Source organism: Achroia grisella, unplaced genomic scaffold (genome assembly GCF_030625045.1).
Source record: "Achroia grisella isolate CSIRO2021 unplaced genomic scaffold, CSIRO_AGI_Agris_v1 utg633, whole genome shotgun sequence".
NCBI classification, from domain to species: domain Eukaryota; kingdom Metazoa; phylum Arthropoda; class Insecta; order Lepidoptera; family Pyralidae; genus Achroia; species Achroia grisella.
This window is the reverse complement of record NW_026712969.1, coordinates 111,520-132,983: the sequence shown is the minus strand read 5'-3', so window position 1 is coordinate 132,983 and position 21,464 is coordinate 111,520. Positions and strand designations below refer to the sequence as shown.

General features: G+C 33.5%; 1 protein-coding gene across 2 annotated transcripts in view; it reads right to left on the bottom strand.

Moving 5' to 3' along the window:
- Positions 1 to 19,926, bottom strand: part of LOC131849068 (RNA-binding protein Musashi homolog 2-like) — a 144,440-nt gene extending 124,514 nt beyond the window's left edge. For both annotated transcript variants that reach the window (XM_059199053.1, XM_059199054.1), the window contains exon 1: positions 19,806 to 19,926. In XM_059199053.1, the coding sequence (XP_059055036.1) occupies positions 19,806 to 19,873 (68 nt within the window). In that variant the 5' untranslated portion in view covers positions 19,874 to 19,926. The remainder of the gene's footprint in view (positions 1 to 19,805) is intronic.
- Positions 19,927 to 21,464: the final 1,538 nt, after the last annotated feature.

Here is a 21,464-nt window from a genome sequence, read left to right as displayed (position 1 = left end):
ACGTAGGCATCCCCTAAGAAAGGATTTTGATAAATTCCACCCCAAGGGGATAAATTAACGCGAGCGAAGCAGCGGGCAAAAGCTAGTAGACTATAAATATTTAAAAAGTGAATAAGACTTATAATGACAAGTATGATGCAGACAAAGTCGCGCGGGTCAACTAGTCATCCATAAAAAAAATAAGTCTGTATAATAAAAACAAACAATCATTTCATATACCAACTCCACAGCCACTGATCACGACCTTGGAAGACGTAAGGCAGTTGAAACAATAACTGCGCGTCAGCCATTAAAGTTTTTACGTTACTTAATAGTGATACAGTAATGATGAGTTTGTTTTAATCCAAATTATCTTCAAGTGACAATATTAACTCGTTAAAGATCGCATGCCCAGCTGTGGGTCACACCGCAACGAAAGTAAAACGCGTTGGGACCGGAATCACCCGTGGGCACTTTAATTGAATTAAATCTAGGTGTTAAACAATGTCTACCTACAATGATTGTACACTAAAAACTTATTTAAAAAATAATATACGTAATCGTATACATAGGATAAAATAAAGTCGCTGTCCCTGTCGGACAGCGACAGCGACTTTATTTTATATACTATGCTCAGCTCGTATTCTTTTCAAATAAGGTTAAACATGTTTACAATAATACAAATCTACATATACATTTATACATACATATAAATAAAATTGAAATATCTGTTTGTACTATTGATATGACCGTTTACTACATGCACATGAATATAAAAACGGTTCATACACCAAAATAACATTTTTTACAATTTTTGTCTGCCTCTCTGTCTTTCTGTTTGTTTCGGCTAAGCTCTGAAATGGCTGGACCGATTTTGACGGAACTTTTATTAGCAGGTAACGGATGTAATAAGGAGTAACTTAAGCTAATTTTATTTTAGAATTAAATAAAGTTAAATTCCAAACGAACGAAGTCGCAGGTATTGGTAGTTCATTTATAAAATTACTTTTAGGATTCACAATATTATGGATTAACAAAGAAATACGATCTATGGCCTAATTTAGAGTTACTAATTTAGACACAACATTTTGTTACGATATTATCAAATTGGAATTTTTTTTTTTTGTCAATTCCAGAGGAAAAAGGTGTGTACGCAGAATCACATGATTCAATTCAATAAAAATACATAATAACCATCGCTCTATTGTCTGGTAAAAATACACACAATAATGACATCAATTACGTAGTCAATAACGATTATGTTTGAACTAAATCGTTCTTCTATGAAGGTCAATAAAACGCTATTATATTACGTGTCGTTTACGCTTGAACTTTCCATCGAACTGAGGTAAGCTTTCGACAATGTTACACATACAATGTCAGCACGCGTGCAACGTATCAAAACATTGTTCTTTCATTTAATTGACCGTAACATAATTAATATTATCCGTCTCACCCGACTGCATTATAAATTACAGCTGTACAAGCGAGATAGGTTGTACAAACTCGGGCGTTCCCCAAGGATCTCGCTTGGGCACTCATTCTTTTTGTGGATCGTTGCTTGAACTTTTTATTTGTCGTGAATTGTGTAGGGAGCGCTTTGTGTTGTTGTTTTGTTCTTACTGACATCATTTTGTGTTGTTGAGGTTTTTTGAGTAGGTCGGTGCGTTTTTTACTTATTTACGACTACAAATATATATTTCTTTTTATTAATAATGGGATTTCGCTTGGTCTTACCTCATCTGATGGTAAATGATGGCAAGATCTAGGATGTAGAGCGCTTACCCAGAAGATATCTATTCACCATAGACTTGAAGAATCCGGGGTTGTATTTCTCCGGGAACACAAAAGCTGGAAGTGTGTTCCACTCTTTGGCTGTGTGTATTAGAAAAGACGATGCGAACCGCTCAGTGCGAATGTGCGGAATTTCCACGACGTACGCATGAAGTCCCAGTGTTCGTCGTGTAGTTCGGTGATAAAAAGGAGAAGGCAAGATCATATTATGCAGGTCCTGGGCGCCAAAGTGTATCCTATAAAATACCGGCAGACGTCGTCTCCAATTAGCTTCCTAAAATTTATAGTCATCAGTTTCTTTTAAAATATTATATTTTATTCTTATTCGATACGTTGACAGTACGGTAATGGTCATTATGTATGGTATGAGCTGATGCTGATGCTGTCATCTGTCGTACGTCAGCTCGCTTTTTGTCTCTACTGGCTGCCATTCTGGTACACTCGTGGAGTGGACCATCTATTGCTGCCTTAACTCTTGTGAATGACAATGTAAAGGTGGGTGCACCTGCGCACCTGTCTGCGCTTACGGTATGCGCTGGCAACAGTGGAGGATGATGAGATAAGCATGAGATCAGGTCAGTTAGCACATTGTGGTAAATTAAGCTTAAGTTGGGTCTAGATGACGCTGTGTGAATTGTCCTGATTTTATTATTGTATGTGTTACTAGCTACTCGCCCCGGCTTCGCACGGTGTACATGTATTATATATATAAACCTTCCTTTTTAATCACTTTATTAAGAAAAACCGCATCAAAATCCGTTGCGTAGTTTAGATTTAAGCATACAAAGGGACGGACAGACAGCGACAGCGACTTTGTTTTATACCAAGTTAGTATAAAACAAGCTCTGAGAAATATGTACATTTATATTGCATCCGTGCTAACTCGGAGTTCATAATGCTATCATGTTTGGCTTTCCAGTTACATAAAAAAGAAAAAAAAAACGAATTGTTTCTTTTTTATACAGTTTTAAATTTAAAAAATATTATTCTTATTTGTATTATACATTATGTTATTAAAAAAAATTTTTTTTTTATAGTAAAGCCGTAAATATCGTATAGGTATATAATACTCATAGTTGTAAAACAGCTGTTTTATAATAGATATATAAATCCAGTTTAACATATATTACAACCAATAATTATTTGAAATAACGAAATATATTCAAGGTTTTGCAGTTTTACAATACAAAGCAAGTCTTTATTCTCAACTTTGTTTATATCTCAACCGACAATGACCATTTTGTTATTTTCCCGTTTTGATTTTTTTTTTTTGGTTCGGTATTTCCCTTTTTAGGGAAAGGCAAAAGGACTCAGCCCATACAGCCATTCCCGTTTGGATCATAAAGTTTTATTTAAAAGAATGACTTTGACATCTGACGATTTGAATGACATTGACTTCTAAAAACCTATGTTAAATTGACGTACATTTTTTAGAAGGTAATATTTAACATTACAGATTATATTAATCGAATAAATATCTATTTTAAATATATGTATGTTTTATACAAAATAAATTATAATTAATAAATAATATTACAGTTGTTTAGTAGTTATACTGCAGTGCATTTCAGAGTGGGTTGTAATAAAATTTGTAATTAAAAATCTAATTACACTGCTCACTGCTCAAATACTTTACTGCACTACTACTTACACTTACCACAATTTTTTAGCCTAAGTTACTCCTTATTACATCAGCTATCAAAAAAAATCCCGTTAAAATCGGTCCCGCCATTCCAGAGATACATTTAGAAGGACAGACAAACAGAAAGACAAACAAAAATTGTAAAAAATGTTACTTCGGTGTATCTGCCGAGGTTTTCTCACGAGACTACAGCATGGGGTTTTTCAAGAAGGGTATATTAAGGTTTCTTAAGGGTCGGCAACGCGCACGTGACACCCCTGGTGTCTCAGGCGTCCATAGGCTACGGTAACCATTACCATCAGATGGGCCGTATGCTTGATTGCCACCGTCGTACTATAAAAAAAATATATATTCATATATATATTTTTATTATAAATATATATGCATGTAGTAAAAAACGGTTATTTCAATATTACAAACAGACACTCCAATTTTATTTATATGTATGTACGTATAGATTGTCTGTAATGTGTATTGGATGTGTGTAATATAGACTCATTAAGGACTCCAGGAACTTCTCGCTTCGCAGCGTAAAACGCAATGCGTGCGGGTGAGACGGAAATAGCGTATATATAAGGTGCGAATGGGACGCACTGTTAATCGTTTTAATTGGTACAACGAATAAATGGCGATTAAGTGATCAGTCCGTTATAACACTCAATAGATTTTTGAAGTTTTTCAACGACTACTATCTGTGCCCGCGACTTCGTCCGCGTGGAATTTAACTGTTTTTAAAATATAAGTGCCCTAAGTTATTCCTTATTACATTAGCTACCTACCAAAAAATGTCCCGTCAAAATCGGTCCAGTCATTTCAGAAATTAGCCGGAACAAACAGACAGACAAAAATTGTAATAAATGTTATTTTGGTTTATGTACGATATTTATATTCATATACATGTAGCAAAAAACGGTTATTTCAATACTACAAACAGACACACCAATTTTATTTATATGTATAGATGACAATCTTTAGTAGGAGACACTATACACATTACATTAATCGAATAAATAATATGAGAATAATATAGCACACAATGGCTGTATGGGCTGAGTCCTTTTGCCTTGACTTGTGACAGGTAAAACAAAAAAAAATGGTAAACTATTTTAATTTCACCTGATGTTTTATACAAATTAATTATAACTAATATATAATGTTAGGTACAATAAGAATCATATTTAGTGAACATTTTACAATAGGTAATAAAATTACTGAAAGAAATACTTGTTTAGAAATAATCTTCATCTTCAATCAAACTTAATATTAGCACTTGAATAGTAACTTTTTTATTTTACCGCTCATTCTAAACAGACTAGAAATAAGAATGAGTGAGAAAGCGTGTTGCGTTTTTAAATAAATGTTTTTCAGAATGATTTTTTTAATAATTTTCTGTGCATACTTAGGTATAGTTTTTTTTATTATTTATTAATATTTTACGGCTCTGGATACAATACTTGTAGTTCATAATTTAGAGTTGCCAACAGTCCTGGTTTCCCAGTTCATATCCTAGTTTTTGAACGTCCTGGGACGTCCTGGACAGTTATTTATCAGCGTCCTGGTTTTTAAAATATGTAGTACAATGTACAATTACAATTTTATCAAATACTTTTGATTAAAAACCTTATTATATTAATTACTTGATTGCTATTACTGCGTTTTGTTTTTAAACTGAAAAAAAGGTTTTTTGAACTTACAATCCTGGTTTTTTTAATTTGGGCTTGGCAAACCTATCATAATTAAATTTTTAAGAATATTGTTTGAATTATAATATAACTAATTTGCCACTTTGTTTGTTTGAGTACACAAGTATTGTAAGGTGCTACAAGTATCATATTACAGTTAATTATTAACTATCGTGTGACGCAGAATTAATTAAAAATGGTAAAGTCAAAAACCTGAAACGGAACGTCATAGGCCAGAGCCAAAGTAATCTGTGTGACATTGACAAGTAGACTGATGGATGGATGACTGAACTGAGGCAGCGGGAGTTTTGGAGGGAAAAAGTTGCGAGTGTTCATATTATTATAAAAACAAATAAGAGATAGGTAATTGTGAATATTGTAGGCATTGTGGGGTTTCTCTCCCTGACCAACCGGCATGACGCGTAAGACGTCAGGATACTAGTGATTTTAATACAAATATCGTATTACAGTTAATAAACAAAAGAAACGACTAGTACCTACATCATTATAATTTATAACCAACAAAAGCCATGGAATCTTCTTACAATGCCCGCCGAAACATGATCCTGCGCCGTTGCCACGTTTCGCAAACAAACATGCGCATAGGCAGAACGGCAACGTCGCCCGAGAAACGAGAGGGGCGCGCGCCCTGATATTTTTTTTACTACGTATATGGCCAAAGGGTATAGGCATACAGCCCATATACGTTTCTTTTGCCGTCAGTAAGGATTTCGTTTCTATTAATGACTTTAAAAAATGTTTTAAATACTTGACTGTCTAGGTGATCTAGCGATTTAGGACACTTACTTCCGATGGTCGCAGGTTTAATTCTTCGTACGGTACAAGTTATCTATACATATAAATAAAATTGGAGTATCTGTTTGTAATATTGAAATAACCGTTTTTTACTACATGCATATGAATATAAATACGGTACGTTACCAAAATAAGAGTTTTTACAATTTTTGTCTGTCTGTCTGTCTGTTTTGTTCCAGCTAATCTCTGAAATGGCTGCACTAATTTTGACGGGACTTTTTTGGCAGGTAACTGATGTAATAAGGAGTAACTTAGGATATTTTTATTTTTAAAAAATTTTTTATTTTAAACCACGCGGACGAAGTCGCAGGAACAGCTAATTCATGAATATGATTGTTTGTATCGGTCTGGGTATTTTTTTATATATTATTTTTGGAAATAAGAGAAAGCAGCAGCAGATTAAATATTAAAATATATTAAAATGATAAACTGTACATGTTTTCATTACAAAAATTACTGAGATATTCAAAGTGACATATTCTATAAAAGTATACAAACAACCAATTCTACGATGGCCAGCATTACACTTCCAACAATTGTTATGTGTGTAATTATAAAAAAAAAAACAAAATAATGTATTTGTTTGGGTTGTCAAGTATCTATAAAACAAGCTTTGTGACTTTGGTAGAAATTCCAATCGGAAACAAAACATAAAAAGCGGTAAGTCAAAATCTTTTAATGATACGAGTCCTTTCGAGTCATTACGAGTATCTATTAAAAAGAGCAACACACAAGTTTCACGCTCGTTCTTCTTGTGATGAGTCTGCGCTCCGAATGAGTGGTAGAATCAAAATATGACTATTCAAAAGTGCTTGTAATGAGTTTATTTGAATAAAGATTATTTCTATTTCTATTTCTTTAGACAGAAATAGGGTTGCCAACTCCAAATAAAAAAACAGAATTTGTTAGAAAATCAGGAAAAAAAAGAGGATTATTAGAAAATCAGGACAATTAATTTAGAAACAGGACGCAGTGAGAGAGCTGTAATAGTCAAATTAAGATGTAGTGAAAATAGGTCAACATCATCACCTCAGCCCATAAGGCGTCCACTGCTGGACAAAGGCCTCCCGCAAGAATTACACGACGATCAGTCAAGTGTAAGTAATTAAAAATTATATTTTTTTATTAACGCAGGTACATGAATAAGATTATACGTATTAATTAAAAGAGGCGTGCGAATTTTAATTCAAATTCAAAATATCTTTATTCATGTAGGTCTATTACAGACTCTTATGATATGTCAAATCTACAGTATATTTAATAAACTAGAAGCTGATTCGAAACAATTTACTACAAAAATTACGACATTACGGTTGGCAACACTAGCGTAAAAGGGGGAAGGGGATTCAGGTCAGGTTGACCTCCACGCGGTTTCCCCTGGAAACCATCGTGATAAATTCGTGGTGAATTTATCACGATGTGCTAATTGACCTGACCTCATGCTCATCTTATCATCCTCCACTGGTGTTGCCAGCGTAAACCGTTAGCGCAGGCGGGTGCACCATTACATTATCATCCATAACAAAAACACTAACGTATTTAGAAGAAAAAAAAAACAAAAAAAAAACGAAATCTCACGGCACTGAATAATCATAGCTGTGAATAAATCGTTGTAATAAGATAAAGTTGTGTACACGAATATAAATTATGGTAATGCAAAGTAAATACTTTGAAAGTAAAATTGTTAAGTTTATCGTAACGCCGCGCCGTCGGCTGTACGGCCGCTGTTCCTGCGTCTCGGCTATTCGATTATTTTTTTTTCCTGTAATTCTTTTAATTCGATTCCAGGATTGTTTGAGAGTTAAAGTATAAAATTCTTTATATTTACGCCAGTTATTATACTATATTAATATTCAGAATTAAACTTTAAATAATTAATTTAAATTTAATAATTGGCTTTAGGACCGATGGTCGCGGGTTCGATTCCTCGCACGGCACAAACATTTGTATTCATGTGTTTGATTGTTTGTATCGGTCTGGGTGTTTTCTATGTATAATATGTATGTATTTACGAAAAAATTATCTATGTATTTGTATCAGTTATCTAGTACCCATAACACAAGCTTTAGCTAGCTTAACTTGGGTCTAGATGGCGCTGTGTGAATTGTCCTAAGATTATTATTATTATTTATATTCACGCCAATTATTATATTATCTATACATCTATACATATAAATAAAATTGGAGTGTCTGTTTGTAATATTGAAAGAACCGTTTTTTACTACATGCATATGAATATAAATACGGTACATACACTAAAATAAATTTTTTTACCATATTTATCTGTCTATTTGTTGGTTCCGGCTAATCTCTGAAATGGCTGGACCGATTTTAACGGGACTTTTTTTGGTAGGTAACTAATGTAATAAGGAGTAACTTAGGCTACTTTTATTTTAGAAATGTTAAGTTAAATTCCACGCGGCTCGCCCGCGTGGACAGTTAGTCTATATATATATATAATATTATAGTATACAATGTATATGTCTGTCTGTATATCGTTTGATAACAACTCAGTTACGAGTATATAACCGTGTACTTGCGGCTCGTCGTCCACATTGTATCGGCTTTCTCTACAGCCAATCATTGATCCGAAGCATATACTTTCACGATGCCAACTGACCACGGAAAATATCGCTTATCAAACCAAACAAAGCCGCACGTAATGGCTAGTGTTGTGTACAATTCACTTTCAGAGTGTATGCCCAAGATATGGTTTTAGTTCTTTTGGTTAAATTGGGTCTCCATATTCATTGTAACAGATAGGACTGTATGTGTGGCTAAATTATCAAAACACGTATAGAATATGATAGTGAATCTAGCTTTTGCCCGCGGCTTCGCTCGCGTTAATTTATCCCCTTAGAGGTGGAATTTATCAAATTTTTTTCTTAAAGAATACCTACGTCATATCAACTTTATGCATGCAAAGTCACAGCCCGATCGGTTTAAAATTGACAAAGTTTCATACAAATTTTCATCCCCTATTTTATCCCCTTGGGGGTAGAATTAATCAAAATCCTTTCTTAGGGACGCCTACGTCATAGTAGCTTTATGCATGCAAAGTCTCAGCCCGATCGGTTTAAAATTGACAAAGTTTCATACAAAATTTTCATCCCCAATTCTACCCCCTTGGGGGTAGAATTAATCAAAATCCTTTCTTAGCGGATGCCTACGTCATAACATCTACCTGCATGCCAAATTTCAGCCCGATCCGTCCAGTGGTTTGGGCTGTCCGTTGATAGATCACTACGTCAGTCACCTTTGAGTTATATATATTTAGATTGTATGAATTTTCCATAACATACTATGTATTAAATATTCACGTCATATATTGTACATTGAACATACATGTCACCTGTAATTGACATCATTGCATAATATAAAACAAAGTCGCTGTCTGTCTGTCCCTATATTATATATAAAATTCTCGTGTCACCATACTCCTCTGAAACGGCTTGACCGATTTTTATGAAATTTTATATGCATATCCAGTAGCTTTCAGAATCAGCTACTATCTATTTTTCATACCCCATTACATACAAACATTCACATACAAAGTGATAAGAATTGTTCACCACTAACACTATTTTTTAATTTTTTGGGCATTTTTTTTTAATATATATTTTTTATTGCGTGTCATTAAAAATACATTAGGGTTGTATGTATTTTTAATGACACGCAATAAAAAATACATATTAAAAAGAAATTATAATTTTTTTCACCTTTCTATCACCAACCCCTATTTGTTTATAGCGTTATTCATTTATATGGCATGGCATCTTTAAAACTACGCAACAGATTTTGAAGCGGTTTTTTTTAATAGATAGAGTGATTCAAGAGGAAGGTATGTATATATAATACATGTACACCCGTGCGAAGCCGGGGCGAGTAGCCAGTAAACAATAAATGTAAAAAAAAACTTGTTCAACTTGTACAGAAGTTATTTGTTACAGTATCTGTTGACAATAAAAATTCGGAAGTGCTTTCATATGAAAATTAAATGAGATTTATGCTAATCCTGTTGCGCTTAATTAAGTTAAATTTAACTCGTAATTAACTTGATTTGAGAAGTTCAAGTTAATGTTTTTAAGTTTTCATACTTGGGTCGTAATTAGTGGATTCAAAAACTTTATTTTTATATTATATATTTTATATTACATATTATTATAACTTTATATTCATATGTAAGTGGATTCAATTACTTTTAATGTATTACTCAAGGTTTGTAAATTGAATATTCAACACATAGTATGTTATAAAAAATTCATACAATCGAAATACATATAACTCAAAGGTGACTGACGTAGTGATCTATCAACGCACAGCCCAAACCACTGGACGGATCGGGCTGAAATTTGGCATGCAAGTAGATGTTATGACGTAGGCATCCGCTAGGATTTTGATTAATTCTATCCTCAAGGGGATAAAATAGGGGATGAAAGTTTGTATGAAACTTTGTCAATTTTAAACCGATCGGACTGAGCCTTTGCATGCATAAAGCTACTATGACGTAGGTATAACAAAGGATTTTGATAAATTCCACCCCTAAGGGGATAAAAAGGAGATGAGTGTTTGTATAAATCTTCTTAGATTTTCGACTGATTGAATTGAAATTAAAGATTGGAGCTACTATGATGAAGACGTTCGCTTAAATAGGATTTTGATAAATTCAACCCCCATGGGGATGAAATAAGGGATGATGCAGGATGTAAATGTATTAGTTTGAACCTATCAGTACCTAATGGAACGAATAAATTAAGACGAACAAAATAACTATTTCCACTGGTTTTAATTGATCCGGATAATCGGGATTCTACTGTATTTATTTATTATTATTTACTAGCTGTTCCCGCGACTTCGTCTGCGTGGAATTCAACTTTATTTCTCTAAAATCTAAAAGTAGCCTAAGTTACTCCTTATTACATTAGCTACCTGTCAAAAAAGTCCCGTCAAAATCGGTCCAGCCATTTCAGAGATTACCCGGAACAAACAAACAAACAGACAGACAGACAAAAATTAAAAAAAATGTTATTTTGCTGTATATACCGTATTTATATTCATATGCATGTAGTAAAAAACGGTTATTTTAATATTACAAACAGACACTCCAAATTTATTTACACGTATAGATGTACATATAAACCAGCCAGACGCCAACTCCAATTCGTGAGTAGTGATAAACTTTTTTTTTTTTATACCACTTAGGTGCCAAACAAGCATACGGCCCATCTGATGGTAAACGGTTACCGTAGCCTATGGACGCCTGAGACACCAGGGGTGTCACGTGCGCGTTGCCGACCCTTAAGAAACCTTAATATACCCTTCTTGAAAAACCCCATGCTGTAGTCTCGTGAGAAAACCTCGGCAGGTAGTTCATTCTACAAGGTCAGTGTACGCGGGAGGAAGCTCCTATGAAACATTATTTAAATTATTAACCGGGTCTTAACACGAATAATTTTATGGCAAATAAAGGTATTTAACTCTCTCTTAAGACCCGGTTAATAATTTAAATAATGTATATTAAACACGAAAGTTTAAAAAAATCTCCTATGAAACAGTCTGCAGTTAATAGCTGTATATTAATAAATAAAATTAATTACCCTATTATTTTTTTAAACCTAGGTACCCGGTCCATACATTTGGGACAGTGTTAGTTCGTGCGTCATTCAGACTGATCGTGTCCCAATGATTTATAGTTCTTGAAACATTTGGATCGTAATGAACAGTTCAGTGCTCGAAATAGATCAACACACGCCTTGATATCATTACCGATAAAACTAGAACGATTTTAAACTCATCATTTGACTGAACTTGCCATTTTTTATGTGTCCAAAAATCTTCGCTGAGACTATTAATTGAATTCAAAATATCTTTATTCATGTAGGTCTATTACAGACTCTTATGATATGTCAAATCTACCGTCAGCTCGGAATGATTTCGAGATGAGAACTAACAAGAAACTCAGCTCGTATTCTTTTCAAATAAATGTTGTACATGTTTACAATAATACAGATTCATTTAAATTCAAATTTGTGACTATTCTCACAAATTTATATTTTTACGTTTGTGTCAAAATGGGCTCGACGACCTAAGTGGTGTAGCGGTTTGGCACCTCACTTTAGTTCTATTGGTCGCGGGTTCAAATTCAAAATCAAAATATCTTTATTTACGTAGGTCTATTACAGACTCTTATGATATGTCAAATCTACCGTCAGTTCGGAATGATTTCGAGATGAGAACTGACAAGAAACTCAGCTCGTATTCTTTTCAAATAAATGTTGTACATGTTTACAATAATACAAGTACATTTTTAAATTCAAATTTGGGAGAATAGAGTGACCACCAGAATATGATATTGCAAAAACAAAAAAATCTAATCAGTGTTCGTAACCCGAAACAGACCAGTCCCCACAAGCAGCACCCGTTCACTAGTATGACGGCTGCGCCTGCCATATACATATAAACTTTCAGGAATAAATTTGGAGTGTCTGTTTGTAATATTGAAATAACCGTTTTTTACTACATGCACATGAATGTAAATACGGTACATACACCAAAATAACATTTTTACAATTATTGTCTGTCTGTCTGTTTGTTCCGGCTAATCTCTGAAATTGCTGGACCGATAAGGAGTAATGCTACTTTTATTTTAGAAAAATAAAGTTAAATTCCACGCGGACGAAGTCGCGGGAACAGCTAGTCATCCAGATATCCATAGATTATCTGTTTGTTTTCATTTTATACAAAAAAAAGTTGTATGAACTGTTTACTCTGAGATCTTCGCCGGCTGCTGTGCTGCATTTCTATAATCATAATATTATATTTTATTCGCGCAATATATTTTAGAAAAACAAACATTCTAGAAATATCCATACCGGTACAGATCTGACGGGATGCTGTCTGCACTCAATTTAGATCAATCATGTGATAGAATAGAATAGAAAATCATTTATTCAAATAATCTTAATTTTAGCACTTTTAAATAAACAATACTGAAATGGCTGGACTGATTTATCGGGACTTTGACTCGCAGATAGCTAATTTTATAAGGAGTAAGTCAGGCTACTGTCACATTAGAAAATTTATTTATTTTAATTCCACGCGGACGACGTCGCGTGTTAGAGTTAATCATCAAAAATATAGAGAACTTAGAAACAATATGTATGTTTCAGACTTATTGTGTGTCAAAGTACACATCATAAACAATTTCTGAACTCCAATTTAACGAGCAATTTCATAAATAACTAAAATTTCCCTCAATAGGATTCCTATTAAAATAAACCTATAATTTAGACTTCAATAGCAAAAAAACAATTTAGAAACTTCAACGTCGAAATACACAAAACCCTATAAAATTTATTCTATAATTAACGTTCTAGAACTTTCTAGAAATCCACTTTAAATTCTCACTCAACAATTGTATATTATACTAGCTTTTGCCCGCGGCTTCGCTAGCGTTAATTTATCCCCTTAGGGGTGGAATTTATCAAAATCCTTTCTCAGGAGCCTACGTCATAGTAGCTTTATGCATGCAAAATCTCAGCCCGATTGGTTTAAAATTGACAAAGTTTCATACAAACTTAAATTAATCAAAATCCTTTCTTAGCAGATGCCTACCATTCCATCATGCACATCCTGCATCATCCCTTATTTCATCCCCATGGGGGTTGTATTTATCAAAATCCTATTTAAGCGCACGTCTTCATCATAGTAGCTCCAATCTTTAATTTCAGTTCAATCAGTCGAAAATCTAAGAAGATTTATACAAACTTTCATTCCCTATTTTATCAAATTCTTTCTTTTCTTTTCAAGTTATTGACTTTTTCAATTCTGTTTACTCTTTAGGAAATGCAAGAGGAATTGTGCTCATACAGCCAGCCAAAAATTAGATTGATTAACAATTCTCCCTTCTTTTTTTAATTATTGACTTTTTTAGATCTGTATACCCTTTAGGAAAGACAAAACGAATTGTGCCCATACAGCTATCCAATAGTCAGAATGATTAACAACTTTTCTTTTTTTATCAAATTATTGACTTTTTTAAATTCTGTTTATCCTTTAGGAAAGGCAAGAGGAATTGTGCCCATACAGCCAGCCAAAAATTTGAATGATTAACAATTCATTCTTATTTTTTTTCAAAGTATTGACTGTTTACCCTTTAGGAAAGACAACAGGAATTGTGCCCATACAGCTATCTAAAAGTTAGAATGGTTGACAGATCTCCCTTTTTTCATTTTATTGTTTTTAAAATTCTGTTTACCCTTAGGAAAGGCGACGGGAACTGTCCCCATACAGCCAGTCAAAAGTTAGAATAATTAACAACTCTCCTGTGCATTACAAACATTACAAAAAAAAAAACAAAATAAAAACAACTCTCCCTTTTTTACAAAATTATTGACTTAAAATTCTGTTTACTCTTTAGGAAAGACAAAAGGAATGGTGCCCATACAGCCATCCAATAGTTAGAATGGTTGACAACTCTTTTTTTTTAAAACTAAAATTCTTTAGTCTCTGGCCTCTGAGGTTGACTTTCATGTTACTCTGAATGTCATAGATAGAGGAAACATGAATCAACAATGTGCCTTAACGTTATCCTTATTAATTGATAGTGTGTGTGTTATGTACCATTTTTAATTGTTTTATTTAACGTTTCATGTATTTCCAATTCATGAGAGAATGGTAGAATAAAAATAAGAATACCTTGATATTCAAAAGTGCATACATCAAATTTATTAGAACAAAGATTGTTTTTTTTTCGACACAAATTTCTTCGGTTCCGGCTTCTCACGGTTCAAATTATATGGATTTCTGAACGTTAAAAAGAAATTGCAACAGATGTCATTGCTCTCTAAAAGATTTTTTTAAATATATTTAATACTAGCTGTACACGCGACTTCGTCCGCGTGGAATTTACCTTTTAGTTTTCTAAAATAAAAGTATCCTAAGTTACTCGTTATTACATCAGCTACCTGCCGATAAAAGTCCCGTCAAAATCGGTCCAGCCATTTAAGAGATTAGCCAGAACAGTCAGACAGACAAAAAATGTAATTTTGGTGTATGTACCGTATTTATATTCATATACATGTAGTAAAAAATGGTTATTTCAATATTACAAACAGACACTCCAATTTTATTTATATGTATAGATTTATTGAGGTTATCCATTGCTTTAAAATAAAGAGCAATAAAGTCCTCGAGAGGCGACCACGGCCCGGAAGACGCAGCGTGGGAAGGCCTCCAGCAAGGTGGACCTACGATCTGGTCAAGATCGCTGGAAGGCATTGGATGCGAACAGCGCAGGACCGATCGTCGTGGAGATCTTTGGGGGAGGCCTTTGTCCAGCAGTGGACGTCTTCCGGGCTGCATATATGATGATGATGACATAGGACCTTTCAGTCTCTTGTGCGTGTCATATTTTTTACGACTATCTAGTTAGTTTCAAGACTTCAGTTGAAAATATCTGGCAGAACATCTCCTTGAGGGAGGAAGGTGATTGCTGGTAATGGTCATTGGGCTCCCTAAAATATGGTCGAGCGTAGTGATGGCTGGCTCATCCGTCATACTCGTGAACGAGTGCTGCTTGTAGGGACTGGTCTGCTCTTATCACTACGACTGATTTAATCTTATTGTGTTTTTATATTTGAGCCTAAATAAATTAGTGCTGGTTGGTAGTTTGTATATGTAAATGTAAACTTACAAGGATTATTTAAAAGAGCAACACACAAGTTTCTTGTGATGGGACAGCTTTCCGAACGAGATCCGGTAGATACAAAAAATGTTATAACTATTTAAAAGTGATTAAATTAAGTTTATTTGAATAAATGATTTTCTATTCTATTCTAATGTACACTAATGATACCATTGCTAACTTACATTAATATACCATGTATAACTTAACTATATCCCATGTTAACTTCACCTGTACGAAGTTCCTCTTGGAAACTATCGTGATAAATTCTCGGTGAATTTGCAACTATAGGCTAACTGATCTGACCTCATGCTCATCCTATTTAAAGGGAATTGTTACTAGTGATTGCTAACAATCTACCATGTCAGGTTGACCTGCACGAGGTTCCTCTTGGAAACCACCGTAATAAAATCTTGGTGAATTTGCCCATGACCTCATGCTCATCTTATCATTCTCCACTGGTGCCCAGTGTAAACCGTTAGCGCAGGCGGGTGCACCATTCCATTATCAACAATAAAAAAATCTTGAGAGTAGTAAATAATAATTTATACGTATAATTAGGGAAAATCACGAAACCTGTTAGTGCAGGCGGGTGCACTATTACATTATCATCCAAAAATCCAAAAAATTCAAATTCAAAATATCTTTATTCATGTAGGTCTATTACAGACTCTTATGATAAGAAACTCAGCTTGTATTCTTTTCAAAATTAATTTGAAAAGAATACAAGCTGAGTTTCTTGTCAGTTCTTCTCATCTCGAAATCATTCCGAACTGACGGTAGATTTGACATATCATAAGAGTCTGTAATAGACCTACATGAATAAAGATATTTTGAATTCGAATTTTTTTGATTACAATAATACAGATTCATTTTTAAATTCAAACTTAGGAGATTAGATTGACCAGCAGCATCCATTAAAGATATCTCGTTGAATGTTTTAAATAATAATTGATTAGGACAAATCATTATATTTAACCACGTTTTGTTTATTTTTATTGAGTTCCTAATATTTCGGCAGTTTCAACCGCATGGCGTCTACCATTATTGTGTCCGTGAAAAAGTAACAAACATCCATCTTAGAAATACATACTTAGAAACTTTCACGTTTATAACATTAGCAAGATTTAATATCAATTATAGTGAGTCTACAATCATTACATAGTATTAAAACAGCTGTTTAAATAATAGATATATTGTTTGTATTTGCCGGTTCTTTTATATATTATACATTATTATGTTTAACATATATTATATTTCAATTGTTTTTTATAATGTTTTTAAATATTTATGTACAAAACAGGTTTTAAACATATATAATTTCAGTTTAACATATATTACCAATAATTACGAAACAATGAAATATATTGAAGTTTTTACAGTTTTTCAAAACAAAAGAAGTTTATATCTCAACTTTTTTATATCTTAACCGACAATGACCAATCTTATTTTTCCGTTATGATCATAAAGTTTTATTTTAAAAAAATGACTTTGACATCTGAAGATCAGAATGACATTGACTTCTAAAGATATATGTCAAACTGACGTACATCTTTAGGTGACATTAAATAAGGTAGTAATTTTTTTTTTTGGTTCGGTTTTTCCCTTTTTAGGGAAAGGCAAAAGGACTCAGCCCATACAGCCATATAAGGTAGTAAATGATAGTAGGTAAATGATAATTAATAAATAATGTTACAGTATAAAACAAAGTCGCTGCCTGTCCGTCCCTATGTATGCTTAAATCTTTAAAACTACGCAACGGATTTTGAAGCAGTTTTTTTAATAGATAGAGTGATTCAAGAGGGAGGCTTTTTTTATTATTTATTTGATAAAGGTAATTGTAAAGTGTTTTATACATTGACTCGCCAAACTGTAGAATAGTTTGTTGGCAAGATATCGCTTAGTTTTTTTTTAAATACTTCTCTACCCATAAACATCTGTCCATATAAATACACGTTATTACAGATAATTACATACAATTACAATTTTTATTTTTAAAGTTTATCTAAAAGTGCTCTTTTTAATTTTGATTTCAGTACTGATCTACTTAAATTAGAATTTCGTTGTAACCCATCTAAATTGTTATATATTTTTGGAAGTTTATATGTATAAAACATAGCATTGGTTAGCAAAACAGTTATTTTAATCATAGATGTTCTGTTCGAAGCCAGTTACGCCGGATATACGGCGAATGAGAAACTGGGAGCGACAGGATGTGAGCTTCTGTTTACAACATATATAACTATATAAAGAATACATGTTCTACATTCAATTGAACATCATAAAATCACATTTATAAATGTCTTAACATGTATTAACTACTAGCTGTACCCGCGACTTCGTTCGCGTAAAACAGTAATCAAATAATGAATTAACAATCTAACATAATGAAAGCCAAATGACAAAAAAAAACATAATTCTAGCTTCAAAAATGAAGAATTTCCATATAGAATTCCATCCGACTGAATCAACAGCCTAAAAACTATATTAAAACCATCTAATTTTAAATTCTTCCATACAACCTTGCATCTCCCCTATCAACCCCTTGCAGCTCTTTTTCGCATTAAAAAGTAGCCTATCCTAGTAGTAGTCCTGTCTCAGGGTTTAGACTATCTGTGTACCAAATTTCATTTAAATCGGTTCAGTAATTTTGGCGTGAGACAGACAGAGTTACTCGTTTATAATATTAGTCAGGACTAGTAAAGATAAAGATGGATTATGTTAAAGTTTTAGGGAATAAAAAAAAAGGTAAAATATTTATACATAACTTAAAAAGCTACTTATATAAAAATTGTTATTGTAATGGGCCGATGATCTGGTCAAGATCGCTGGTGGGCGTTGGATGTGAGCAGCGCAGGACCGATCTTTGGGGGAGGCCTTTGTTCAGCAGTGGACGTCTTCCGGCCTGAGATGAATGTTAGTGAACATTCGACGGAATAACTTATGATTTATAAAATCAGTATACATATATATATATATATATATATACACATGGAGCAGTAAAATAATATTCAAAACTAGCTGCCCCGTGAACCAGGTTCCGACTCAGAAATAAATAATGGATTTTGTTAAGTTTGGTAAAGCAAGAAATTGCTGAACGAACCCTGTTTGACAAGTACCAGGTTGTATGGGAATAAAGTTGTTGTTTTTATTATTATCTGTGCAGTTTCTTCATACTTAACCCCGTTTAAACCTTCCCTGAGTTTCTACGAATAGTTTAATACTAAAATTAAGTAAATCGATTCAGCCGTTATCGAGTTTTAGCGAGACTAACGAACAACAATTCATTTTTATATAAGTATGTATAGATAATTAAAATCTGTTTAAAGTCACTGTAATTCATTGTAATTCGTTGCACCACTCAGGCTGCACAGTGCTCTTATATATTTAAATTCAATGCAAACATAATTTATTCATGTAGGACATTTTAGCCTCTTAGGAACGTAACAATTTCTACATTATAATTTTTCCCTAAAGTTCAGTATATAGATCTAATTGAGAAGAACTGGCAAGAATCTCAATTGAATTACTTTTTTTTTAAAAGCCAGTTTATTTACAATGTATATTTATATAGGTGTCTATGTCTAACATTAAATGAAAATCCCGTGCATGAACAACTATTGCCATGCACGCTCGTCATTCAAGTAATCGTTTAATGAGTAAGGCTTTGCTCAGTAAATATGATTTAACAATTGTTTTGAATTTTTTAAGGGTAATTCCATATCCTTTGGTATATTATTGTAATTTTTTATACCTAATATTATATCAACCATTGTAACACTATGGAATTCAAATGAATAAATAAATGAATCGAGTCAAAGGATATATCGATTGTCTCGACTCGAACTGGTTGAGGAATTTCTCGCAGAGCACGCCTTGCGGCGTCCCGTTTCGGATTATTACCACTTGCGAGCGTCGTTTCTTCATTCCTATATGTAAAAGCACTTGATGTAATGCATCCTTTGTATAGTCACTAAATATGAACACTGGGAACAAAAAATAGAGCGGTATCGACGTAGTGGAGTGGCTCGCTCGAGCGTTACCCGACAGCGTTGTCCGCTCGAGGCTAGTGAACCATTTTAAAGACACTATTGCCATCGTGTTTTTGTACGGCTTCAAAACCGCGTACATACTGCCACTTAATTATTGAACACTCGTGTGACGGGGTGGTTGGGCCGCGTGGGGTGTAATCAACCCCCGAGCTCACCTGAGCCTCACTGGTGGCGGGATATTGAAGGCCGGGAACAATTTCGCGTTGGGACTCTCGAACAGCATTGCGATTGTTTTTTCACCGCGCGTGCATCGTGTACCGTCCACTCGGTGTGGCGGTCAGCCGTACACTGGCGGTGGTGCGTCGCAGGCCGCCCCCCTTCCCCCGCCCGCGGCCGCGGTCCCCCTCGCCCCGTGACGTCACGCCCGGAACGCTAGGCTTTTTGTACCGCGCACAGTTAATACTTCGTCCTTGTTACTCTGTAGCGCGACGAGAGAGATGGAGGCTGAGAACGAGTGGTTTTGGTCAGGTGGGATCCAAATCCAAGTCATTTGTTCAGCCCCTCTTTTATGCTGTAGGGCTTCGGTTCGCTTCGACTCTGTGTCTGTCGCATCGCTTTGAGTTATTTGAGAATATTGGGTCATATTCATGTTTAGAGAATTTAAAGATTTCAATTTGTTATTACAATCTATCTACACAACGGTTTATTACATTTAGTACACGTTTTATATCATCGTGTAATTATTGCCTTTGCCTCATTTATAACAACCTAGTCTAATCAATAAAAAGTAAAATCTTAACCTATAAAAGTATTATTGTAAGTTACATTTATTCAAATTTAGAAATTAAAGTGATTAATTAACAAATCGAATATTCGACGAGTACAATATAATTTTAAATCAATAAATAGCACTGAATGGATATTTCAAACTAGAAACCTATAAAATCGAGTTTCAATTCTTTGTGCTGATAAGAACTATAAAATTATTTATATTTACTTTTATATATTACTCAAAAACTCATAAAGTTACTCTATGCTCAGTTTCCTGTGCTTCTTATGCATACAAAAATAAAAAAGTAATCTTATTTAATCTGTGCTTGATTCACACACTAATTATAAAGACGTTTGTTATATATACTCTATGTTTCGTTATAAATATTGATGTTGTGTCATTGTGTATTTTTTTTTAATAATAGTGAAAATTATACCGATTTTTTACAGTTCAATTTTCATAATTTATATTAAAACTCGAAAATATATATTTATAAGAAATTTGTGTTTTAATTATTAATGTTAATTAATTTAATTACCGAAAAGAGATTTTATGAAAGCTGATATTGTAAGGAAGGAAGTGACTAACGCGATGACTGCGAACAAAGATGAATGGAAGTGAAAAACATATTACGACGACCACAAATAAATGGGATAAGGAAGAAGCAGATGATGATGTTCATGTTAATTAATTTAACAGATTTTTATCCGAAACGATTCTAAGTTCGATCTTTTTTGGAAAAATCGTATTTCTAATTGAAACTAGTAACTTGAAAATATATAGATTTTTGAGAAATCGATCTTTTGGATCTCGATTATTTTATGATTCATTTGAATTCGAGTCTATTCGATTCTTATATCGAAATATCGCCATCTCTACCCTAAGAGCAAATAAATAAATAGAGTCATGTAGAGTTTATATTTCTAATAGTTTTGTTGCAGGTAAATAATACTAAGTTGTTGGTAGAGACGATGTATATTACAGATGATAATAAACTGACAATATGTACATAGAAATAATGATCTTATATACTAAATAACAATAGGAAAATGTAAGGTGGGGTGACACAGTTTAGACACAGCAGTGCTTAGTAGACAATATT